Source organism: Carassius carassius, chromosome 18 (assembly GCF_963082965.1).
Source record: "Carassius carassius chromosome 18, fCarCar2.1, whole genome shotgun sequence".
Lineage (NCBI taxonomy): Eukaryota > Metazoa > Chordata > Actinopteri > Cypriniformes > Cyprinidae > Carassius > Carassius carassius.
Genome location: NC_081772.1, coordinates 27,233,074 through 27,260,554, shown reverse-complemented (window position 1 = coordinate 27,260,554; position 27,481 = coordinate 27,233,074). Strand labels below are relative to the sequence as shown.

Below are 27,481 nucleotides of genomic sequence, written 5' to 3'. Positions count from 1 at the left end.
GATGAGTAGCACTAGTGCTTGTTTATTGATTGCAGGGAAGCGTGTTAATATGTGCGGACACAATAATAATAAAAAAAAAATAATAATCATGTTAATAGATTCCATGCATTGTTGCTCCTGAATTCCATTGCCTATTTGCAAATTATGCAATATTAATGTTATAATGTTAAATGCTTTATTCTGTTTAGAGGAGATGGGTAAGCTAGATGCAAAGAAATGCATTTCATTTTTTTCACATTTATATATAAAAATTCAGTAATATTCTATTTGGATACCTGACAAATACCTAACAAGATCCCATTTAAAAAAATATATTTAGTTATTCATTTAAATTTAGGAGTGTGGGTTCAAATTTACAATAACATTTTTTATTTTATTTTATTTTTTTTTCCTACACTAGTTAATGTGTGTGTGTGTGTGTGTGTGTGTGTGTGTGTGTGTGTGTGTGTGTGTGTGTGTGTGTGTGTGTGTGTGTGTGTGTGATTCATTGTAATTCATAAAAATGTAGGTGGTAGAACGTCAAAAAACAAACAAACCCAAGAGCATGTAATGTGGACTACCCAAATTTCATTATTAATTATTAAGGTGTCCATGCCTTATAAAAGTATTATAGTATTAGTATTATAATTCGTAAGTAGCCAACTGCAACGATACCTGTTTATATTTATGGCAAACCAATGCCATAAATATAAATAAAGTTTATAAATAAAGTTGAATAAAGTTTTATAAGTACTTTGAAATATATACGTTACAGGTCACACTGTAAGTGTTACTGAAGAGACAGAAAAGACCCACGAGGGGAAATGATTGTTACTCCACCCTCTCCTCCAGACCGCTCCTCCTCCAGCAGATGTGACGTTGGTTTAGTGACTTTCTGCCCATATCTACTAGACGACATACACTTTCAGGCTCACGGATGCTACTGCAGATGCTTCCCATCAGGCATGAAACCCGTGATTTCGACTTTAATTGGGAAGGTTAAGAGAACTCCCGTGGATCTGAGAGGTAACAGAACTCATTGTAACTTCTCACGATCGATAGAACTTTTGATGTCTTGAACTTGAACCTTTAAAGAGTGTTTTGAAATCTTGATTCTGAGAGTCGGTGAATCCTCACGTGAAGTTAAAAACGTGCATTGTGTTTGTTTTCCTTGTTAGCTATTATACTATATACATTTGATAAATGGCTTTTTTTTAATCATGTTTAGTTTTTTAATGTCTTAATGTTTTCGTAGATCTTTCACATGGAATATTTGTGATCCGTGACATTTGAAATTTTATTATTTTTATAAAACACAGACACACACAAACACACATACTGTAGATATCTATAGGATCTATATAATCTATTTTATCAAAATAGATAAAAATTTAGAATTGAGGTTAGCTAAAGAACATAGGCTAATTAGATATCTCCCTGACAGTATGTGCTTTTTTCTATATCATAGATTTAAAGAAGGGCATTAGAAATTACATACAAAGTATCTTTCTTTGTTTTTTCGTTAAGAGACAAACTGGATTAAAACAAGTCTGTTCTCTACATCTTTGAGTGTGTGTGCTCATATCCTTCACACACAGCTAATGCAAGCATTAGTTTGACCATGTGTTTCATAGCTGGAATGCCGAGGTTGAGGGGTCAAGGGCCACTGCTGTGACTTGACCTCTTTGGTTTCACCTTTCATAAAGAGCTATGTGGAATCCAGTGAGTGCAGTACTAACTGGAAGGAAATGATGAATTAAAGATACAGCTTAAGTTGTGATTAGATCACTCTTATATTGAGCAAAAAGGAAGGGAGGATCATATTTGAAGTAAAGGCTTGTGTGTTTACATGTTTTTTCTATCCTGGTGGGGGGACCTAAAGTGACTCGCGTCACCTTGGGGACCTAAATTGAGGTCCCCATGGGGAAACAAGCTTATAAATCATACAGGAGTTTTTTTTAGAATGTAAAAATGCAGCAAGTTTTCTGTGAGGGGTAGGTTTAGGTCTAGGGTTGGTGGAGGGTGATGGAATATATGGTTTGCACAATTTAAAAACCATTACACCTATGAAAAGTCCCCACAAGGATAGTGTGTGTGTTTTAAGACAGGGGTAATAGATACTGGCTGCACTGGACACGTCTAGACACCCCATAAAACTGGACCAGCTAATTTTCCATTTGACCAGCGGCGTGTTAGTCAGTCTGGAGGAGGAGCAGAGAGCTCACATTCCTGCTCTTGGAAAGACATGGTTGTGGTTTACTGAATATTAGCAAGTTCTGGCTGTTCTCAGACACAACAGGCTTAAATGCAGCTGATCAAAACAAATCAAATAGTAAGCAGCCTCTGTGTCTGGACAGCTGATCACTTATTCTAGGTGAATGTTTACTTTTACCTTTCTTAGCTTGTATGGCCAGTCATATATAAGCAAGCTATACATAGGTTGACTTCCTGAAAAGTGTAAACACTGTGGCTTTGTTTGCTCAAACCAAGGAGGTCTGTGATTCCTGGAGAAAGCTATACATTATATACATCTCAATGCTAATTGCTAGGCTAATGAATGACCCCATTGGATATGTTATCTTAAGCCAATAATTATGGCATGTGACTCATTATTTTTTGAACAACAGGAAAATGTTATGATATGTATATATATATATATATATATATATATATATATATATATATATATATATATATATATATATATATATATATATATTGCACTATTTTCAGGCATGAGGTGTATCCTGTGAACCTGATGAAGAAAAGTGGCATGATGAACTTTTGTCTCCATTTCATATATGCATAAAAACCCAGCGAGATCAGCCCTACAGCTGGCTCTTATTAATGTAGGCATTCAAACCTAGTAGTGTAACGCAAGGAAAATAACGTCTCTCTCTTTCTGTCTCCTCAGCTGGGAGGGCGCAAGGTGATGTGGTCTCTCCCTCTCTGATGCCAGAATGAGAACGTACACCCGTGGGTCACCAACAGTGTTCTTTATAAGTGCACTAGTGACCCTAGCTCTGGCTGAAGTGGACCCCAGCGGAGGCATTCACTTCCTCGGAGGGAACCACGAGGGAACTCACCCCATGTTGTACTTCGGCCAGGCAGAGGTTGAGGAGCTGCAGCGGGTGGCAGTGGGGACGCACAAGGCTTTGGCCCGACAGATCCGCGAGGCCGGTGAGGCCATACTGGAGCAGCCGGAGGAGTATCTGCCCCCTTGGAACCCTGCTGAGTTTAGTGCCCGCTGGAACGAAGTCTATGGAAACAACTTAGGCCTGCTCTCTATGTTCTGCCTGCTGTACCCGCACCGCGCTGGTGCACTGGAAGTAGCCAAGGAATATATGGAGCGCATGGCTGTGCAGCCGGACTGGTAAAGTAGTGTCTTCGTTTGTTTCTGAGCTCATGTATTTGATGTGCTACTTAGCCGTGAAAGAAGTTATGCCTACCTGCATCATCTTATAAGAGCTGTACATGTAAATAACTGATGGTAGTGGTTGCAGTCTTTAGCGTTCCTGTGCAAGTTGACCCACTCAGAACAGTGTGAGTAGGACCAGTTACACTGGTGCCATGACCTGGATTAGTGTGTGGTTTAGGCAGGGGAGTATTGTGGAGGCCGGCCTGTAAGAGCTGTGCAGGTGAACATCAAGAGTCACACTTGAAATTAGCGCTAATGGTTGCAATCTGAAGCATTCTTTTTAGTGTGCCCACGTTCCACATTCCTTCTAATTTTACTCTGACCGGTGTGAGTAGGACCAGTTACACCTGCAAGGTGATTTGTTAGAAATGGGTCCTGTTATTGAGCAAAAACATTCATTAGACCTTTGTAATATAGGCTAAGTAGTAAAATGATCCTAGACAACAACTGATGGTTTTGTAAGCTTTGTCCTCTCATTGACATCTACAAAACAACCCTTTACATAAAATGAGTTTGCTGAAATTTCGCTAATGTAACTGCACAGTTCCAATTAGTTATCACATAAATTTCAGGTTTCTAAGCTGGAATAATTCTCTTTTCAGAAACATGTGGTTTGAGTTTACATGAAAACTTTTTTAAAAATTTGCACACAGGTTTTATGCACAGCCCACTTTGTGTTCAGTCACTTGAACTTAAACAGTCTAGAGCTTGATCATTTTGATAATACTTTCTGCAGAAACCTGCTTTTTTCAGTCATATTACTTCCTGTTCAATATCTCTAAAATCTTAACACAGCCAAACCTGCCTCTGACACTACAACCACAAAAGCCTCCAATGCAGTGAGTGACAGTTAGTCTCACCTCTGATATGTCTAAACTTCTATCTGATGCCTGATCCCTTGTCTCTATTGCTTTCTCTGTGTTACTGCTAAAGTTTATGAAGACCAATCTGTTACTATGTGATTGCCACAAATTAACTGCATATTTTCACCATTACAAAAATGTGGAAAAGAAAAATATCTGAAATGCTTTTAAAAGGACAGTTCACCCCAACATTACCTAATTTTGGTCCAAACCTGTATGAGTTTTTCTGTTGTTAAACATTAAAGAAAACATTTGTGACCCTGGACCACAAAACCAGTCATAAGTGTAAATTATTCAAAATTGCGATTTATACATCACATGAAATCTGAATAAATAATATTTCCATTGATGTGTGGTTTGTTAGGATCAGACAATATTTGACTAAGATACACCTATTTGAAAATCTGGATTCTAAGGGTGCAAAACAATTTAAATAATGAGTAAATCACCTTTGAAGCGGTTCAAATGAATTCTTAGCAATGCATATTACTAATCAAAAATTTAGTTTTTATTTATTTACAGTAGGAAATCTACACAATATCTTCATGGAACATGATCTTTACTTAATATGCTAATGATTTTTGGCATAAAAGAAAAATCAATAATTTTGACCCATACAATATTTTTTTTGGCTATTGCTAAAAATATACCCCAGCGACTTTCATACAGTTGCTGATCCCCACAGACTTCCGAGGTATGGGGGGGGGGAAATACTCCAGCAACAGTTTGATTAGCCACATTCTTTAAACTGTCCTTTTAAAGACAGTTCTAAGTTTTGACTTAAAAGTGAAAAATTAAAATGCTTGGCCTCAGGGCCTTAGAAGTTTTTTGAAGCCCTTGAGATGATAACCCTCTAAAAGCTTAGACATGTAGCCCATCAAAATTATCAAAGACTTAATTGCTGTCTCCAAAATATCTGGTTTCCATGTCTTCAGTTATCAAAACAAAAATGTAGCTGATGGATTTATCTTGTTCACTGAACTGTGAATCACTTTGACCCAGATTCCACTGTCATCATTTCATTCCAACATATTGGTTCTTATTCGGAAAGTGTGTGACCTGAATTTCAAGATGGCTTAAAAGGGTTAGTTCACCCAAAAAGTGAAGTAAGTAAAACTGTTGTAACCACCCCTGAGGCAGTATGTGTATATGACTTTCTTCTTTCAGATGAATCCAGTCAGAGTTATACTAAATATTTTATATCTTTGTTCTTTCAAGCTGTTTAATGCCACTCAGCAGGATGCATGCATCAGTCCAAAAGAAGTGAAATAAGCACCCATCCATAAAAAAATGTGTCTCACATGGCTCCGGGATGTGAACAAAGGTCTCCTGTAGCGAATCGATGCATATTTGTAAGAAAAATATCCATATTCAAAACGTAATAATCACTTTAATGTAGCTTGCGCTCACTGTTGTAAACAAAGCAGTTCCGTTGGAATGACGTATGAGGTCAGAAGTGATACATGTGGAAACTAATTGGAAGTACAAAATGAGGATTTGTAAAGAAGAATGAGAGAATTTTGCCAAGAGGAGACTGGTTTTCCTTTGCTAAAGTAAGGAAACTTTGCTTCCTTTAATCCTATAAACAAACCTTGGTTTCAACGAGATTCACAGGAGCATGCACAACGCTTACCTCATACATCATCCTACATTCAAGTGATTATTATGTTTTGAATATGGATATTTTTCTTTAAAAAAACGCATTGATTTGCTACAGGAGGCCTTTATTCACCCCCTGGAGCCATGGGCGGCATGGGCGCTTTTTATTTAACTTCTTTTGGACTGATGCATGCAACACACTGAGTTGCATCAAACAGTTTAAAAGATCAAAAACAACTTTTAATATAAGTCATATACACCTAGGATGCCTCTGGGGTGAGTAAAACAGCCTCATTTTCATTTTTGGGTAACTAACCCTTTGAGATGCATCTTCAGCTGTCTTATACACTTGTAAACAGTTATGGATGGCATTTATTCTTAATTATTCAAGTTAGTTCCTGTCTTTGAATAGGTGGGGGCAAGTTACTTGGCAATTATTATGGCAATTATTTTATCATTCATTCGTCTGATTTTTTCAGAAACATAAGTATTTGTGTCTGTAAATTGGGATGATGCTGTGGAATGATTAACTTTTGGGCAGAGTTCGCTGTTTCTGGAATATTTGGAGTTTGTTTTCAGAAATGTAGACTTATATGTGTGCATAGCTCTTAAGACTATTTTAAGTCCTAAATATATTCATAGTGCAAGTTTTTCCTCACCTACTCCTGTGTGTTCAGATGTGACCCTCATGCTGTGCCTCAGAATGAGCACAAAGTTTCTCTTTAAGCCATGTTGATGGTTGGGTTAACTGCTGTGGTTCTGCACTCTCATTTACACTGCCGCCAGCATGTAGTGGCCAACCAAGACTAGCCTAACGCAAACCTCCAACTTCTGGGACTCATAACATTGATGTCATCATTCCTCACACTCCAGATTGTACAGTAGGTATAGCTGTGGGACTGATTCAGCTCTACAGAATCTATGACTTAAATATTAGCATTTATATTACAGCAATTCTACAAGCAGGCACTGTCTTCCCAAGTTAACTTACAAATAGTAGTTTGCAAATTGTTTTGATGTAAACACATGAAACTTGCAGCTTATGCAAGCTTTTAATAACAGTATATACTTTTTTCTTAATTTCTCTTTGAGATACTGATGCTGTCCAATGAACTGCACTTGACTTGTCTTTTAAATCCTTAGTTGAATGCATGTAGAAACTTACTGTAGTGAGGACATAAATTTTCATGGGCATTGTTTTTCTATGAATTCATCTGAATAAGCTCTCTCTAAAATCATTAGTGGATTTTATAAGTTATTGCAATGGTAATGATAAAACAAAAAAAAAATCTTATATACATTTTTTTGTTTATTACATTACTTAATATTACTTATAATTACTTGTCAATTATACATTGCAAAAATTTGATAACTGATATTTACTACTTATTCTTTGCAGAGTAGAATTTAAAGAATTGGCTAAAAATTTACTGGAAAAAGTAGAATTTGTCACTTTAATGTTTTGCGATTAATTATTTAAAATAATGTGATAATAAATAAACAAAATTAATCCTACCCTCTGACCTGAATGCACATTTTGTATAATTCATAGTTCTGTCAGAGCAGTGTAAGCTTTAATTACTGAATACTACTACTATAACAATCATATTTTGATTGTCAGTTAACTAACCTACAGTATTTTTCTCATCAGAACTTAAATTCAGTTACCAATCAGCAGTTTTTATATCCAGGTATGACAAAGCTTTTGATAAAAGCTCCACTAATCGATATCAAGATCTTTTTATGGGTCACTTCACATGACAAGAATGTGGCCATCTCTATAAAAACCTCTACTGTCAATACAAATATCTATTTAGATTGCAGACTACAGCAGCTTTCCTTTCAAAAGCCATCCAAAGGCTCACATATAGAAGCTCTACAACTGCTGTATTTTCTAAGCTCTCTCTCAGAAAACACTGCTTGGTTGATGTGAGAGTATGTGGTTCAGAGATTTAAAGGTGGCTGTTTTGTTTCAGGATGGTGAAAGACGCTCCGTGGGATGAGGTTCCCATAGCTCACTCTCTGGTTGGCTTTGCTACAGCCTATGACTTCCTGTATGAATACCTCAGTAAAGTTCAGCAGGAGCGTTTCCTGCAGGTGATTGGGAATGCTTCACGCTACATGTATGAGAAATCATACCACCGCGGCTGGGGATTCCAGTACCTCCACAACCACCAACCCACCAACTGTGTTGCTCTTCTGACTGGCAGCCTCGTGGTCATGAACCAAGGTGAGGCTAACATTTCTTTAGAGTGTTATAAAGTATATTCAGACAGTATGAAAGCATCTGTATGTGTGACACTCCATCAAGGTGCTTTCAAAGCACGTCACATCACACACATCTCCACAAACTCCTATCTACTGACTGGGCAAGGACTGTTTGTCAAAATTACATTTCAAATCAAAAATAATCAGTCTGATAGCAGTAGTATCATAACTTCTGCTGAAGTCTTGTTAAAAACACTATTTTCCGGGCTGGTCCAGTTAACGCACATGCAATGTTTATAGTAAATGACCTTTATGAAAAAAGTGATTGACACTTAGAGCTGAAAGATTCGATTTCTGTTCTTATAACCACTATGTTTTATTTAACCTACGATTGGTACCCTTTATATAACCTCTGGCTCTATGGACAAGCTGTTTAAAGCAATGCACTTGGAGTTGGAATTCTATTGGGCAATGTTTTGCAAAAACATTTAAGAAGTCTTAAAACAGAAATTGCAACAGACTTTACTACCATATTGTGACATATCTCAGACTAAAATGGCTATCGAACCAAAAAAAAACCACAAGATGTTGATTGGATTGTAAAAAATGAGCGTTGTATTCAGGAATGGACACCGATCTAATTCCCTTGCATGCATAATGGACATCACGTGGGTCATTTCATAGGAAGATATTTCTGACATTTTATTTAAAGATTAAAAGAAAGTTTAAAAAAATTATATAAAAGAATACTCATTCACAAACAGAACAGTAACTACAAAACTAATGTGATAAATCACTTTCCAATCTTTTCTGTGCACAAGTCTAACAAAATTATGAACTCATAACATTGTCATAAAACTGGAAAACCTAGTAATTTTCACACATTTTCATCTGTTTAGCACAACCAGAAGTTTAAAACAACTTGAAAGCACATTTTAAATGTAGCAAAAAAAGGAAGGAGCAATAACAATAAAAGTCCACTTACATTATTCTACGTGCTTAAGATGTGTGTTTATTTTCTTTCTACAGGTTATCTTGAGGGTTTTCTTTCCCCCATTGTTTTAATTATAGTTTTAGAATAATATTATAATGGCATGCATATTTTTACTGATTTTTTTTTTTATTTAATGAAGAAAGCATACCAATGTATACATGACATTTTAGGGCTTAATAATATAGAAAAGCAATATAAGTTATCATGAAGAGTGTTTTGAGCTTGTTTTATTTTCATATAAATATGGCAAGTTGTTTCAAATAATGGTATAAAGCTGTTCAAAACATTTAATTTAAACGTTATTAACAATGGCAATTACAATTTCATGGAAATAAACAACAATTATGATTTTTGTCATAATTGTGCAGCCCTACTCTAAAACCTATTTTATTAATAAACTCAGGGCAATATCTTTTTTTTTTTCTTTTTTTTGTAACCATTGGTAACATGACCTTTCATTAAACCCAGAAAATACTTATAACAGCACGTCTTTAATCAGGTTATTTTGTTTTAATACCATAGAAACTGAAATTCTCAGTTTCAGAACTATTCCTCTCTGAATCTGTGGACTAGGGATGGGACGATAACCGGTTTTATCGATAACCGTGATAAAATGTGCTGAAGGTTAGTAATATCGTTTAAAAATGAATTATCATTAAAACCGTGTTTGATTATCGCGGTTTTAATAACTCGCTATTAAATCATGTCCAGCCAGCAACAGTCTGACGCAAGCGCAGCGCACAATGTTTTTTTGTTTTGTTTTTCGAGAAGGAATGGCGAAAGTCAGTGACTTTTCTATGCTTTTCTATGCTTCTACACTTTTCATTGTAAGGAAGGAAATGCCACAGAATTTAATCTTTCTTTAAATTAAGTGCATAGAGTTGCTTGTTATATTAGTTTTTTGTTGATTATTAAATATAAAACTTGCTGAAATGTTTTCAGTGTGAGCATCAACTATTTTTGAACACTTTCATCTCGTTTCAACAAAACCGTGATAATATTGATAATCGTGATAATTTTAGTCACTATAATCGTGATATTAAATTTTCATACCATCCCATCCCTACTGTGGACAATCTGTTATTCCCACTTAAACTGTTTTTGGAACAGTTGGAACAGTTTTAAACTGTTTTTTTAAACTGACACACACACACACACACACACACACGTTTTGAAAGATGAAGGGTCTGCCCCCTCGCTCAGCATTCCTGCCTGGAATTTAAGGCTGCTCAGGGTCAATCTGTAGAGCTAAACTTAAGCCTCCATAATTATTTCTCCACTTGACTTCAGTATTTCAGAACAGATATTCTCCTCTCTCTCTCGCTCTCTCTCTCTCTCTCTCTCTCTCTCTCTCTCTCTCTCTCTCTCTCTCTCTATCTCTCTCTCTCTCTCTTTTATGTTTCTCTCTGTCTGTATTCCTCCCTTGCAGCTATTCATAACACAAGCTGTAGTTTTCGGCCCTGAAAGTATGTCCTGCTGCTCTTTTTGCTTTTTTGTCGTCTTCTCTCATATCTGTTCGAAAATTCTGGAGGTTCTTTTTACCACACTCTTCCCAGCATTCCCAGCTCAGTTTCATAGCAGATGATTCTGTAGAAAATAACACTGATATAGAGTAAACACCGTGGGTTCTTTCACTCACCCTCATGTTGTTCCAAACCCATAAGACTTCCTTTCATTAATTGAAAATCAATGCAAACTTTGATGCATCAAAAAGCACAAGCAGACATTGGTAAAGTGGTGGCATTTCAGAAAATGGAGGGGAAGGCTAGGGTATGGAGACTATACCATACTCTGCCATACAGAAGGGCCGTCCCTGCATTGGTTTAAAAGAAAAACATGGATTACTTTTACCAATGTCTTTTTGTATTTTTTGATGCATCAAAGTTTTGGTTGGAATGACTTTCAGTGGATAGACAAAAATAATGTGAGAATGTTTCAAATGTCTTTATATGTTTTCCGATGATGTGTTTCAAACGACATGAGGGTGAATAAATGTTTACAGAATTTTCATTTTTTGGGGAACTAACCCTTTGAGCACAACCTTGTGAAAGCTCTTAGTAATCCCAACTAACCCATCAGTTCTACATCTTGCCAGTCGGAACTTGTGGGAAGTTTTTTATTTGCCAGTTAAACTTCACTTGGCACTTTTTGATGACTGTCTGGTTTTGCAGTTTCAGATGTTATGTGGCACGTCTGATCTTCAGTCACCCAATGGCAGACCACATCACATTGTTTTGGTCTCAATTCACTTCATCTGTAGCTGCCCATATCATTTACATTTACATTTGTGGCAATCATTTATTTTTAAAGAACAGAATTAGAATAGTGAGTGCTAAAGTAAGAGGGTCAAATAAAGATGGAAGAGATCGGTTTTCAGCCATATCAAACTCAAGGCTCTGATTTTGGCCAGAGGAACTACTGCTAGAACAGCACTCCACTACTTAACCACACTCTTTAAATATCTATATTCTACCACCGTCTGGTGGTCCATCAAAACAGGGTACAAAGTCGCTTTCCAGAATGCTCTCACAATATTGAACAAGCTTTTGAGAATGAGTTTATTTGATTAATTGTTGATTAGAACTTTAACTGTAGTGTGTTATTCAATATTATATTTCATATTTCAATTTCAATAGAAATTTAATTTTGACTGCATTTTTTCACAAGGGCAGGAAACAGCAACAACACTTGCAATAAGTTTTATTCAGCCTTGGAACACATGAAGTGGTTACTTTGGAAAGATGGCTTATTACAGAAATAGATTACAATTCTGTCCCAGACCCAGACGTCAAGTCAAGGGCATTGAGCTTTGTGGCCCAGCTGTGTACTCTGCTTGTATACTGTACACTTATTTAAATGTACACAGCACACAAACAGCAAAAATAGCATAAGTGGTGTGGTGGTACAACTCTCCAAATATAACGTTCTCAACCATGCCTTAATTGAGCTAAAATAGTAATTTATACATAGTAATTCTGGAACATACTATGTATACTTTGTTGTGAAATGTAACAGAAAAAGACTACTGTAATTCGTGGTTTTATATATCTACAGTAAATTAAAATTAAAGTAAAGTAAAATTATGTACTGTCATCGATGACAGACTGCCTAATTTGAAATGTAAATCTATTGTCATAAGGTGGCCGCAGCAGCTGTGTGTTCGACTTGAAGCAGACCGATCAGTGTACAGGCTTATAGCTGAGGTTTGTGGGGCTCCGGTGCTGGTTTTACCAGTGGACCCTGTTTGAAATTGTGTAAATGGTGCAAATAAACAAATACACTAATTAAACGACGTTTAAGTTTTTTCAAGTTTGTAGGTGTCCAGGTACAGAAACGGAATAGTCAAAATTAAATATAGATTATTTCTTGTTAAAGTATTTCAGTAAAGATCAGTGAGTGGTTCCCTTTCGAGAGTACTCTCGTACTGCGTAAGCTAGCTTACGCTATGGGAAAAGGTCCCCTTTTCTCGAGAATATGAAGCCAAAAATTATCCTTAATTTTTAAATAATGTAAAACGCAGTGCTCGCCACATCATCTGTGTCTCCTGCCTGGGCCGCGAGCATGCTGAGAGCGCACTCTTCAAGGGCGGCTGCCCTGAGTGCGACGACATGGCTATATCGACCCTGCGGGCTCGATTAGCTCAAACCAGCCACGATGCTCCACCCGCTCCGCCTCTTCTCTCTCAAGTGCCGCGTAAGAAACGCCGCGATCAGAGAATGCCTGAGCATACTGCTACACGCGAGCTCACGCCGGAACACTCCCCGCGTGCGTCGCCCGCTCTCTCTCCTTCGCCTGTCCTCTTCGTGGACGAGCAGCGCCAGTCCCTGCTCACCAGCGCCCCCTTCTCCTTCGGAGCGCCTGAGGCGGAAGAGGACAGACACGACAGCCTTTCTCTCGCCGCGTCCAGTAGTGAGGAATGGTCGGGCTCCATTGCGGACCCCCCCCCCCTCTACAGCACCCAGCTGCACCGGACAACACGCCGATATCGACGCGGAGCTTACTCGCGTGCTTACAAGGGCTGTCAGCGACCTTCAGCTCGACTGGTCTCCTCCAGACGAGCCCGCTAAAAGCAGGCTGGATGAATGGTTCCTGCAGGGGCGCCCTTCGGCCCCTCCGCAAAGAAACGCCCCCTTCTTCCCGGAAGTTCACAATGAACTCACGAAGTCGTGGAAAGCCCCATTCTCCGCACGCTTGAAGACTTCTGTCTCGTCAGCGCTCTCCTCTGTCGACGGCGCCCGAGACCACGGTTACGAGAGCCTCCCCCCTCTCGAGGAGGCTATTGCTGCACACCTCTGCCCGCCCTCAGCCGCTGGATGGCGGTCGAAGCCTGTGCATCCATCCAAGCCGTGCCGCACCACCTCAGCTCTCGCTGGCCGAGCTTACATCTCCGCTGGTCAAGCTGCTTCGGCTCTACACACCATGGCTGTGCTGCAGGTTTTTCAGGCCAGACTTCTCCGTAACCTGGACGAGTCTGCCCCAGATACCTATGACTTTAAAGATCTCCGCAGCGCTACTGATCTAGCCCTGCGTGCGACAAAGACCACAGCACAAGCGATCGGCCGAAGCATGGCAAGCCTCGCTGTTTTAGAGCGACACCTCTGGCTCACGCTCACGGAGATGAAAGACGCCGACAAATCCGCCTTTCTCGACTCTCCTATCTCGCCTTCCGGCCTCTTTGGCCAGTCGGTTAAGGGTTTCGCTGAACGCTTCACTGAGGCTCAGAAAACGTCACAGGCAATGAGACACTTCCTGCCGAAACGCTCTAGCTCTGCTGCGGGACGCCGTAGAAATGCGCCGCCCCCTCAGACCTCGAAGCCATCGCAGCCAGACTTACAGTCTCGCCCAGCGACCAAAACCCAGCACCGCTCTCGCTCTACGAGCCGCAAACCGCCAGAGAGACGGGGACCTCGGCCCAGGATTGTGCTGAACCCCGAGCCTCCGAAGCCCTCCTGACCTTCGGGCTGAAAAGACCGTGGTTAAGTCCCGCTGCGGCCGGACCACCACACAAGAAACCTCACATGCTTCCTCCAATCCCCTCACTAAAGGCGGTTGGAGATGTCTATACTGCAGTAAACGAGCCTGTTACAATGCACGCACGCCTGCACACAAACGCCGTTTTCACGGCGACCTCAATAAAGCACAAAAAGAGCTTTTTCTATGTAGGCAGTGTGCCCACTACACAGTACGCACCCCTACATGTATACACACTCCCCCAAGTGTCACAAAGACTCACTCAGGTCTCCTTTCATGCCCACCTTCCCGCTCGCGCCGGAGGTGCTCTAAATGTAGCGCGCGTGCCCACTTCTCAGTGCGCAACCCTACAGATAAGCGCTGTCACCACAGTGTCACAAGCACAGCATACTCGAGCTACTGGTCCCCTCATAACAGACGGCCAGTGCCCGAAGCACATTCAACCCATAGCCGCACGAGCCGCTGCATGGCAGGCCATCCCCGGCATATCAAATTGGGTTTCGAATATAATAAAACGAGGTTACTCGCTCCAGTTCGCTCGCAGACCGCCGCGCTTTCGCGCCGTGGTCGAAACGAAAGTGAAAAGCGAAATGACACACGTCCTTCGCGCCGAACTGATAAACCTTCTTGCAAAAGGGGCGATAGAAACTGTCCCCCCTGCGCAGCGCGAGTCAGGCTTTTACAGCCGCTACTTCCTCGTACCAAAAAAGGATGGCGGTCTCAGACCCATCCTAGATCTCAGACGTTTGAACAAAGCGCTTATGACGCGATCGTTCAAAATGTTAACTACCAAACAAATACTCGCGCAAATTCGCCCGAGGGATTGGTTTTTCTCAGTGGATCTGAAAGACGCTTACTTTCACATTCAAATAGCACCCCATCACAGGCCATTCTTGAGATTCGCCTTCGAGGGGCAGACTTATCAGTACATGGTTCTTCCATTCGGCCTCTCCGTAGCGCCCCGTACGTTTACACGGTGCATGGATGCCGCTCTCGCACCCCTGAGAATGCGGGGAGTGCGAGTATTGAACTACCTCGACGACTGGCTAGTTTTAGCCCATTCCGAGGAACTACTGACGACACACAGATCCTGGATCCTCAGCCATTTAGAATGCCTGGGTCTCACGATCAACACTGTCAAGAGCGCTCTGTCTCCCAGCCAGAGGATTTCCTTTTTGGGGATAGACATAGACTCTGTGACATGTACAGCGCGTCTGACGTCACAGCGCGCTCTCACTATTCAGCATTTAGCCGTGTCGTTCAAAGCCGGGTCTCTTTACCCGCTCAAATGATTTCAGGAAATGCTAGGTCTGATGGCATCAGCCTCTGCGGTTCTCAAACTGGGCCTGCTGCGCATGCGCCCACTACAGCGCTGGCTGAGAGACCGTGTTCCAGCGCGCGCCTGGATTTCCGGCCGCGCGCGCATCAGGGTGACCCACGGCTGCATCAAAGCTCTGGCCCCTTGGAAAATAGCCAACTGATATCAGTTAGGCGTAAGCACGGGCGCTGTCTCGAAATGGAAAGTAGTCTCGACAGATGCATCCAACCTCGGTTGGGGCGCCCTGTACGAGGGCAGGTCTGCCTCCGGCCTCTGGTCGAGCCCGGAGCGACTGTTACACATAAACTGTCTGGAGATGATAGCGGTCGAACTATCCCTGAAAGCTTTCCTCCCATTTTTAAAGGGCCACCACGTTCTGGTCAGATCAGACAGCATGTCAGTGGTGGCCTACATAAATCGCCAGGGTGGTGTCAGGTCAGAAACCTTGCACACCCTGACCGAGCGTCTTCTGACATGGGCACATTACAATCTGCGCTCGCTAAAGGCAGCGCATGTACCTGGCATCCTGAACCGGGGCCCGGACATGCTTTCCAGGGCGAATGTTCCCCCTGGGGAGTGTTCTCTTCACCCACAGACGGTTCAGTTGATGTGGAGCATCTTCGGCAGGGCAGAGGTCGACCTCTTCGCCTCAGAAGACAACGCTCATTGCCCAATATATTTTTCAAAGAGCAGGGACGCGCTGGCCCTCGATTGGCCCAGACGCCCGCTTTATGCCTTCCCACCGGTCGCGATGCTACCGCAGGTCATCGATCGGGTCAGGAAGAGCAGATGTGCTATGCTGCTAGTAGCCCCACTCTGGACGACCCAACCTTGGTTCTCCGAGCTGATGCAGCTGTCCAGTACAGCCCCATGGCCAATACCGCTGCGGAAAGATCTCCTCACGCAGCTGAAGGGCGCGCTCTGGCATCCCCACCCCGAACTTTGGGCCCTTCATGTATGGCCCCTCAACGGGTACCCGGGAACCTCCCTGAGGGAGTGTTAAAGACCATTACGGAAGCCAGAGCGCCCTCAACCAGGCGCCTATACGCGCAGAAATGGTCAGTGTTCTCCACCTGGTGCGGGACACGGAACCTAGACCCTCACTTATGTGACGTGACAGAGATACTCTCCTTCCTACAGGAGCGTTTAGATGCGGGCAGATCCCCGTCTACGCTCAAAGTGTATGTGGCAGCCATTGCAGCTTCTCATGCTCCGGTGGCCGGCCTATCACTGGGAAAAAACGAACTGGTCATTCATTTCCTTAAGGGAGCTCGTCGGATGAACCCTCCCCGACTCCCTTCAATCCCTTCCTGGGACCTGTCTACGGTCCTAGAGGCCTTAAAGGGCCCCCCTTTTGAACCGCTTCAGTCTGTCGATATGAAGCTTCTTTCGTTCAAAACCGCTTTTCTACTGGCTCTGGCCTCAGTCAAGCGAGTGGGGGATTTACATGCGCTATCTGTAAGCGCTGACTGTCTCGAGTTTGGGCCTAATGACTCCAGAGTCATTCTCAGACCAAGACACGGCTATGTCCCCAAGGTGCTCTCAACACCGTTCAGAGCGCAGGTCATCTCGCTGTCAGCCCTTTCCTCGCAAAGCGACGAAAGCAACGCGAGCTTCATCTGCCCCGTCAGGGCTCTTAAAACCTATATTGCGCGCTCCGCCTTATTCAGGAGGTCGGACCAGCTCTTCATATGCTTTGGTGGGCGCACCCGAGGTCTCGCCACCACGAAGCAAAGCCTATCGCGATGGATAGTAGACACTATCTCGCTGGCTTACAAATCTAAGGGCCTTCACTGCCCGTTCGGCATCAGAGCCCATTCCACCCGAGGTATGGCCTCGTCATGGGCGTGGTCCTGCGGGATACCACTGGATGATATCTGTGCGGCGGCAGGCTGGGCCTCTCCGTCCACATTTATTAGATTCTATAATCTGCAAGTCCCTGCCCTGCAGGCCAGGGTACTTTCTATATAGACGTGCTAAGCCTTATCACGTCCCCCTTTTTTCGTTCCCTATATAAAGCTCACTAAGGTTGGCTGTTGGGACTGGGATTTCTCCTGCTATAAAGCCCCGAGCTCTCGCCTCGGGCTGTGACAGGTCGAAGTTCCCGAGCACGCACGGCGTTTTACATTGTGTTCCCATAGCGTAAGCTAGCTTACGCAGTACGAGAGTACTCTCGAAAGGGAACGTACTCGGTTACTAACGTAACCTCGGTTCCCTGAGATGAGGGAACGAGTACTGCGTAACCTGCCGTGCTATGTGCTCGGACCGGGTGATCGCTTCAGGCGATTTAAAACCTGATCCCTATGGTGAAGCGGTGGCTTATATAGTTCCAGCCATGCCTATTTTGGCGCGCTCTGACGTCCAATGGGCGCGAAGCGCCCCCATTGGTTCGTTACTCTCCGCCGCCTCACCATAGGTTGCTGCAGTTGCCGCAGCACAGCCAATAAGCGCGCGAGCCGCTTCGCTTGGGTCTGCTGTGCTGCAGCACTGCGTTTTACATTATTTAAAAATTAAGGATAATTTTTGGCTTCATATTCTCGAGAAAAGGGGACCTTTTCCCATAGCGTAAGCTAGCTTACGCAGTACTCGTTCCCTCATCTCAGGGAACCGAGGTTACGTTTGTAACCGAGTACGTTTTCTCCCATTTTATTTCTTGGTGCACAAACTCTCAGTTGAGTTTTTCCGCATCTTCTGTTTGAATGCTTTAAACTGTTGTGAATGTTTAAATTGGCAAAGCTTAAAACACATGCAATTGATAAGCTTTTGTGACGACGCGCAGGCCATCTTTTTACGCTGCATGGCCTTAGACAGTCAGTTGAAATCACCAGCCCCCTCCCCTCTCTCCACACCACTTCACTAAAGATATGCGCCTCGACTATTTTTGTAGGTAAGAGTGTGCGCTCAAATATGCCTCTAGATCCCCTCTCGCAATACTTTTTTGTCATATACCTATCAGTCTGCGCAGCGCTGTTTCAAGTCTAACACACCTATTGGGTTTGTGGTGTTGTGCGCGCTAGGGAACGTATATCCACCATACGTCATTGCGTCGCTATATTATTGATATCGTGATATGACACATTTTAACATGTACAAATTTATATCAGTATTATCATTGACGGTATGATAAGGCACACCCCTAGTGTTTTCTAATGTGGATTTTTCCTTAATAGGGTAAATCCTGTTTGATAATATATGTGTGTGGGTGTGCGTGTGTGTGTGTACAGAATAACTTACATGTTTGTGGGTGGACATATAGTGAGTTCCAAGATTTTGTGGTGTGACAGGGTTGCTCAATAAACTGATGAGCTGTGGTCTAAATATTTATGTGGTTCTTCTCATACTCATACAGGCAGGGGAGGTGGGAGTACATTTAAAACATTTCCCTGAAATTAAGTCTTGCCATGCATGTGAAAGGTGGTGTTATACTAAGAGTTTAGCTCAAATTAGTACAGGAATTTACAAAGGTCAATTTACAAAAGCAGTTTATGAGCTTTGCAAAGAGTCTTAGTGTCTGTGATCCTTCTGCTTCCCAGAGTCATAATTATAACTGTACAATTCATCATTATACCATCAAACGTAACTTGATGAGGATAGAGTGATGCGGTTTCTGTCTGATCTCTCTATGCTGAAATGAGCTAGATGCAATGGCTAAGAACTGCTTTTTGACACAGACCCATTTACATGCACATATGAAAACAACTTCTTCCCGTGTTATTGCTCAAAGCAACACTCTGAAACATTCTGTAAACATGAGCACTATTTTCCTCAGACCATTTAAGAAATTAAATTGTTTTTGAATTGTTGTTCTTGTTACATGAATAAACAACTAAATTATGGACTTTTTGGGTCCGTTTTACCTCCCGAGTCTCGAGTCTAAGGCAGCTTTCTTGCATTCAATGTACAAATGGTAATGCTGAAGTTCAAGATCAAGAAAAATATTTTTTTAAATGTTTCATTGCAACTTGCTGTATATTCAAGATTGAAACGGAAAAAAAATAAGTCTAAAAACAGTCTTTTTTTTTTCTTCAGAAATTGCTGATTGTCAACTTTAGTATCACAACCATCTTGTCTTCGGTTCCTGTTTTGGATTTCTTTAGTTCCGCAATTCAATCATTTGTTTCCATATAGTTGTCTATTACTTCCTTGTCTGTTTCCTTGGTTTCTGATTAGTTTTACATGTGTCCTGTAATTCTTCAGTTTTCTGTGTTTCTTTAAATAAACTACTGCTAGCAATTTATTATTTGCTGTGACACTCAGGAGATTAAAGTAAATGTTGCAAAATATGTATATTTAAAGTAAAATGCTGTTTGGTTTTATAGTAAATCCTGAACAAAAATGTGTGACGGTTTTCACAAAAAAGTTAAGTAACAACTGTTTTCATCGTTTTGATCCTTTGTGGGGAAGTCGTGGCCTAATGGTTAGAAACTTTGACCCCCTAAGGTTGTTGGTTCGAGTCTTGGGCCGGCAATACCACGACTTAGGTGACCTTGAGCAAGGCACCGAACCCCCAGCTGCTCTCTGGGTGCCGCAGCATAAATGGCTGCCCACTGCTACGGGTGTGTGTTCACGATGTGTGTGTGTGTGTGTGTGCATGCACTTTGGATGGGTTAAATGCAGAGCATGTATTCTGAGTATGGGTCACCATACTTGGCTGTACGTCACTTTCATAATATTAATAATAAGAAATGTTTCTTAATGATTCGAATGATTTCTGAAAAATCATCTGACACTGAAGACTGGAGTAATGATGCTGAAAATGAGTGAATGAATGATGTACATTTTAAAGTGAAAGTGACAAGTGAAAGTTTACTGTTCTTTTGATCAAATAAATGCAGCCTTAGTGAACATAACTGAGTGTTCAGTAGAGAATTCAGACTTTTTAAATGGTAGTGTATATTTAGTTTTTTGCTTCATTGAACTATGTTAACAGATAATGTCTTCTGATCACAACAAATTCTTCTCTGTGCTGCCATTTTTACTACTTTGCTCTGTATTTCAGGATACCTCCAGGATGCGTACCTCTGGACAAAACAGGCTCTGGCCATCATGGAAAAGTCCATGGTGCTTCTCCAAGATGTGACTGATGGGTCTCTGTCTGAGGGTGTTGCGTATGGAACTTACACCACTCGTTCACTCTTTCAGTACATGTATCTGGTACAGAGGCACTTTGATATCGGCCACTTCAATCATCCCTGGCTCCACAAACACTTTGCATTTCTCTACAGGACAGTGTTGCCTGGTAAGGCTTTGCCCTTTTATAGTTATGTGACTGTATATTACAAGCACTCTTGCAGGTGTCATATTGCAAATGTTTTAATATATTATTTATTTACCAGAAGTCCAATTAAGAGGCTAAAAATGTTCATTATTCCCACCCTCTTTCTGATGCTTAGAAATATATGGGAAATTTTAGTTTCTGTTGTAACATCTACAGTATCATAAAAGGCTTTCTTTATGTGGGCTGCAGTTTTGCTGTTGGGTTCAGTTTATATTCTTACAATAACAGCCTCTTTGTAAAATCATGCATTACAGTTTGACAGATTGACACATTTTATTTATTTATTTATTTATTTATTTATTCGGTAAATGCATCTTCAGTTTGAAAATTAACAATATGCTTCATTAGTATGTTGACTGCTTGCAAGCTTGCTTTTTTTTCAGAATATGAACCCTTAAAAAATGGTGTTAATAAAGTGCTTTCCACATGACAGTCTAAGTACAGTAATAAACTTCTTCTACAGATCAGTTGCTTGGTCTCACCTTCAAACGATAAAACCATGTATTGTAACTGCAACAATAGCTCTCTATGCACATCAGAGAACTAACAGCCATCAAGCTTTTTGTGTGTGTCTACAGACAAGTCAGGTTTGGACATTTTGCAGCCTCCTGCTAAAAGCCATTTTATTGTAGTGGAAACCAAAAATGTAGGAGTCAGAGAGGGTTAGCAGTCACAAAACACTCAGTCCCCTCTGGGAATGGACAGCGATGCAGTACTGTTAGGACTATATGGCCTGCTGTTAGCCGTTTTTGTATTTCTATCAGTGTAACTAGCAAGTGTTTGGGTTCTCTGTGGAAACTAAAACAAACTGGTGAAAATACTAACATCAAACTCTCGTTAGTTAAATGTTGCAGTCATTCTTTTACACAAAAGGGATTCATTCTGGCTAAATATTTTCTAGTGGCTACAAGGTTTAGTATCCCTTTTCACAGTAAACTTATGTTCTTCCTTGAATCTTTACCCTACCTCCTTACTTAAAGGAACACTCCACCGTTTTTTTAAATAGGGCTTATTCACATTATTTCCTACATTTAGATAGGTGGGCAAATGCATTTTTGCGTCAGTGCATGCATTGTTTTAGTTTGACTGGGTCGGCGTTAGCTTAGCTTAGCACAATGAATGGAATCCTTTGTTGCCAGCTAGCATGGCCTGAGTAAAAGTGATCAAAAAAATTTAAAAAACCCACCTAATTACTTCTTGTGGCCTGCATATTCACAACGAGTACAAATAGCGATCCAGATTAACACTAGGCGATTTCCTAGGCAGATATTGACTTGGGACTATATTATGGGGAAGCACAGGCGAAGCACTGCTGCTTAGGCGAAGCACTGCTACTTTGGCGCAGAGATATCACGCAACACATGAAATCCCACGACTTCCGTCAACATACCGGCGTGAATAGTCAAGTATAGTAGCTGCCTGGCTATTTTCCTTACAGTACACGAATGGCGATGAACATGGCTGATTTTGAGAGAGACGAAGAGGGTGACTTCTCAGACAGTCAAGAACCAGAAGCATACCTATTTGAACCAGAGTTTACAGAAGACGAGCTGCGTGCTTTGGAAATAGAACGACAGGAGGAGGAGGTTGCGATCGCTCGTGATGAGAGCCAACATGAACTGGTGGTGTGAATGTGGGGGAATATGCCAATCTATGCCGACGGAAATAGAGTGTCTGTGCTGTAGAGAGTGGGACATGTTTTTGCCATTGATGACCAGGCTCAACACGTCAGATCAAGATGAGCGTGCCCGAAGTTGTGTCACATCTACAGAGGATTTCACGGTGCTGATCCATTCTGCAGTACTCTATTTTTTTTCCGGTGTGACAAAGTGAACTGGAAAAAACGCCCCACGCCGAATGGACCAAATGGACAGCTGTCCACAGAGTAAGTGATTATTTTAATCATGACGCATGTATAGATCGACCCATATTATAGCTGTATTCACATAGAGTTGATGTTTTCACAGGCAATATAGGTTATATAGGAAAAGAAATAAAAGACAACTTACATGTCCACTTTGTTCTTCCTGTGTTTTCAAAGTAGTCCTCTGGTGCAAAATGTTTTTCGCAAACACGATACTGCTTTATTTTGTTTAGAGGCGTTGAACTACAGATCTCCAGAGCTGCTAGCCATTTATTTCTCAGTTCCACATTAGGTGGAATTCTGTGAAACATTACATTCGTGTATGTCCTTTGCTTGTTCTCACAACCTTTTGCTATGCAGGTAATAACCATGTTTGCTGTAACTTCTCAAAATAAATCATCCAAACGCGAAGACACTCGGTGCAGGTCACGCCGGTATGTTCTTCTTCTTCTGTTTTTTTTGACGCGTTGCACGCCGCTATGTTGACGGAATTCGTCGGATTTCATGTGATGCATGATATCTCTGCACCGAAGTAGCAGTGCTTTGCCTAAGCAGCAGTGCTTCGCCTGTGCTTCCCCATAATATAGTCCCAAGTCAATATCTGCCTAGGAAATCGCCTAGTGTTAATCTGGATCGCTATTTGTACTCGTTGTGAATACGCAGGCCACAAGAAGTAATTAGGTGGGGTTTTTTTTATTTTTTTTATCAATTTTACTCAGGCCATGCTAGCTGGCAACAAAGGATTCCATTCATTGTGCTAAGCTAAGCTAACGCCGACCCATTCAAACTAAAACAATGCATGCACTGACACAAAAATGCATTTGCCCACCTATCTAAATGTAGGAAATAATGTGAATAAGCCCTATTTCAAAAAACGGTGGAGTGTTCCTTTAAAGCAAGTTAAGCAAGCTTCTACTCACTGACTGAAAATAAATGCTGATTGTGCAGTTTGTAGGAAACAATTTGAACAGTTACATGTTAGTTGACCTAATCTCACATACTGCATTTACTTTGAATGTTTCAATGTATTTGTTGCTACTGCAGGTTTTCAGAGAACTGTTGCGATCGCAGATTCCAACTATAACTGGTTTTACGGGCCAGAGAGTCAGTTGGTCTTTCTGGATCGATATGTCATGCGAAATGGCAGCGGGAATTGGCTGGCTGAGATAATCAGACAGAATCGAATTCTGGAGGGCCCAGGACAGGCAGGCAGGGGGCAGCGCTGGTGCACACTGCACACAGAGTTCCTCTGGTAAGATTGGTTATGTTCCTAAACATGTCTGTAAGAAGCCATTAGTCATTGGTCATCATATTTTGTTTCAGAATAAATGACAGTGTGGCAATAATTACGTTTTCAGGTAATTTGACTTTCTTTAGAAGCCTTGTAGGACACTATAATTTTAATTAGATTACACTAATATATTTTGTAGTCCCAATAAAAGTCCCAAGTCAAACTTATTATTACACACACACACACACACATATATATATATATGTATGTGTGTGATTAAAGTGAAAGTGACGTGACAAACAGCCAAAGTATGGTGACCCATTCTCAGAATTCGTGCTATGCTTTTAACCCATCCAAAGTGGACACACACACAACAGTGAACACACACACCGTAAACCTACACCCAGAGAAGTGGGCAGCCAAGGGAGCACTTGGGGATTCGGTGTCTTGCTCAAGTGTACTTCAGTCGTGGTATTGCCGGCCTGAGACTCAAACCCACAACCCTAGGGTTAGGAGTCAAACTCTCTAACCACTAAGCCACGACTTCCCCAAAAGTAGGTAATACATCATTATATATAAACACAAGCATGAACAGAGGATGATCAAGATAATTTGAAATAACAAAGTTTTCAATCATTAAAATATCAATGTCTCTGTTACAGTGTACTTACATTAAAAGTTTAAAGTTAAATTAAAGTTTAGCTTACAGGCTATGTCAGTAAGCAGGTGCAGAGCTCTTACATTTACATTTACATTTAATCATTTAGCAGACGCTTTTATCCAAAGCGACTTACAAATGAGATATCCAGAAGACCCTAATAAACCCACATACTGTACCATATAAACCCACTTGTTCTTTCATTTAAAGCTTGAGGAAAATAAATATTTGTTTCACAGCAAATGCACTTGTTTATTACTGTTATTTTTACTGTTATTACTTTTTATTCAAAGATAATTAAACATTCAGTTCTTGACTTGTTTGGGATTAAAATGAAATGCCATGAACATGCCACTTGCTGCGAAAAGGTCAAGCTGAAACCGAACATTTTCTGACTGTCCACAAATTAGAACTATCTGTATTGTGGCTTAACTTCAGAATTTCTATGTGCTTCTCCCACTGTATAGGTATGATGCCAGTCTGCAACCCACTCCACCTCCTGGTTATGGTACATCACACCTCCATTATTTCGAAGACTGGGGAGTGGTGACCTACGGAGGTGCTCTACCTGCTGGGAGAAACCGCACATTTCTTTCCTTTAAGTCAGGGAAGCTTGGTGGACGTGCTGTATTTGACATCGTTCACCAAAACAAATACAAAAACTGGATAAAAGGGTGGCGGAACTTTAATGCGGGCCATGAGCATCCGGACCAGAACTCCTTTACCTTCTCTCCGAATGGAGTGCCGTTTATTACAGAGGCATTGTACGGTCCCAAATACACCTCTCTCAACAATGCCGTCATGTTCGGGCCTGCTGTGACTGAGAGCTGCTTTGCACCATGGGAAGGCCAAGTTACGGAGGCGTGTAACTCTAAATGGCTTAAGTACAAGCACGGTCAAGCAGCAGACTGCCAAGGTCAGGTGGAAGCGGCTCTGGAGCAGCAGGGCATGGTGTTTATTCGTGGGGAGGGTCAAGGAGCTTACAACCCTGAGCTGAAGATCAAGAGTTTTCAAAGGAACTTACTGCTGCTTCATCCGCAGTTGCTACTGATGGTAGACCACATTCAGCTGCATTTAGGCAGCCCAACACGAAGCATGAGCGCCTTCTTCCACAACACAGACATGCCGTTTCAGATAACCGAAGTCGATGGAGTTCATGGTGCTCTGATCAGACACGGAAATGAAACATCCAAGATGTTCTGGTTGGATGATACAGGCAACAGTGAAAAGGCAATAGTGGGATACAGGAGCTACCCCCGTGGGTACCCCTATAATGGTTCAAACTATGTTAATGTGACTATGCCACTGAGGTACCCTACCAACAGAGTGGCCTACATCTTCTTTGGATGCGGAGTGGATGTTCAGAGTTTCAGCATGCATGAAGACTCAGAAACACTGGACATCTATCTGGCCACCGGGGATCACACCTACACCGTCTATCTGTACACAGATGTGGTTCCCACCAAGCCTATGGCCATGGTGTTGATGGACCAAAAGAAAGTAGTGTTTGAAAGGACAGCAGGGACAAATGTACAGCCCTTGGGGGAAGTAGAGGGATACGTTAATGTTGTGGAGGACAATCTGCAGCAGGTAAAACCAGTCTTCCAACAGCTGGAGAGGCAAATCCTTTCACGGGTTCTTAACTCAGACAGTTTCCACAAAACTGCTGAGCGCCTCCTAAAGTCCTTGGACAAGAAGAAGACACCAGGGACTATTGAGAAGATGTTTTCCCTTTCTAAGAAGCAGGGGAAGGGAGGCAAGAAGGCAAGCTTTTCCGATAGCCTCCCAGACATCTTTGCTCAGCTAGAGGTGAGGGAGAAGAAGGAGAGGCAGAGGACGATGAAACGTGTCTATGAGGAGATTCCAGAGGAGGCAGATGGCGACTCAAGGGCATTCATCGATTACAGTGATTTACGAAGGGGCAGAAAAGTGGGATTTGTAAAGGGGCGGAAATTCAAAGAAGTACGAGTGGGAGCTACAGCAGAGAGTGACAGTATGTTTAATGCCGCCTCATACATTCGCCTTTTCCTGATTTTAAATATAGCCACTTTCTTTGTGCTGCTGGCTGTGCTGTTAATGCGCTTCCAAAGGGCGCAGAGTTTGCATACGCAGCGTTACCTCTACTGCATCCTCCTCATAGACAGCTTCATCCTGCTCTGTGTGTATTCCTCCTGTTCGCTGACAAAGTGCTGACATCGTTGCTGTGAGACATTGAGACCGACGCAATATACCAGCACTTCGACCAAGTGTTGAAGCCGATAGTGCGGCAGAATATCCCTGTTTTGCAGCAGCAGTGCATCCTAGTGAGGCAACATCAGTGTTGGGAAATGGTTCTTTCTCACAGACACAGGCACATCATTACTGTGAGACAGATGGAAGTACTCCATGCTACTTATTCTGAGCCAGTGTTAGCAAACAGGTGTCTGGGAAAAGTCGACTACAAATAGGGATTAATCAATGTGGTAAAAATAGCCAGCCCACCTCGAACCAAAAGCTCTTGTGGAGCTTAAAAATTGTTTACATGAACTTTGCCTTGAAGTATGGCGCCCTGTACATGACATAGGGAGAAAAACAGAATAAAGTTTTTTTAGTTAAAGTAGTCATTTATTTCCCTTGTTTTAGTTCAATCATAGCCACAGTTTAATTGACATGAGGAAACAAATATGGCAAAAAAAAAAAGAAGTTGTGAGAACAAATTCTATAATTGCAACCACAAAAGCTTTTTTTTTTTTTTGGTCAACGTTATTAGCAGGCCTCCGTATTAAAGTGGGATTCTCCATGGCTTCCCACTATCCAGATTCACTGCAGGCTATGCACATTTGGTAACATCATTGACTATCTTTCATCATAGAATGTGTAAAATGTATATATGTTGAAGCAAAGTATATTTTAATGAATGTTGTTTTATACTCTTCTATTAAAAGGCAACTACAGAAATGTTTATTTTGATTTGTGGTGCTTTCTTTATATTTATCTAAAAATATATATTTAAGCAGACCTTTTATCAGGTAATAAAAAAAATGATTTTTATACATGTACCTAGCAGTAGAAATTACAATTTTGAAATGGCATTGACATTTCTGTAGCGAATATGCTCAGA

At 41.6% G+C, this 27,481-nt stretch overlaps 1 protein-coding gene across 1 annotated transcript; it reads left to right on the top strand.

Annotated features, from left to right (window-relative positions):
* The first annotated feature begins 656 nt into the window (after positions 1–656).
* On the top strand, positions 657–27,091 carry LOC132092758 (dermatan-sulfate epimerase-like). Its single transcript, XM_059499142.1, has 6 exons — positions 657–977; positions 2,894–3,352; positions 7,836–8,089; positions 20,350–20,589; positions 23,537–23,744; positions 24,849–27,091. Exons 2-6 carry the CDS (start codon positions 2,940–2,942, stop codon positions 26,572–26,574), a joined length of 2,841 nt encoding a protein of 946 aa, XP_059355125.1. The 5' UTR covers positions 657–977; positions 2,894–2,939; the 3' UTR covers positions 26,575–27,091.
* Positions 27,092–27,481: the final 390 nt, after the last annotated feature.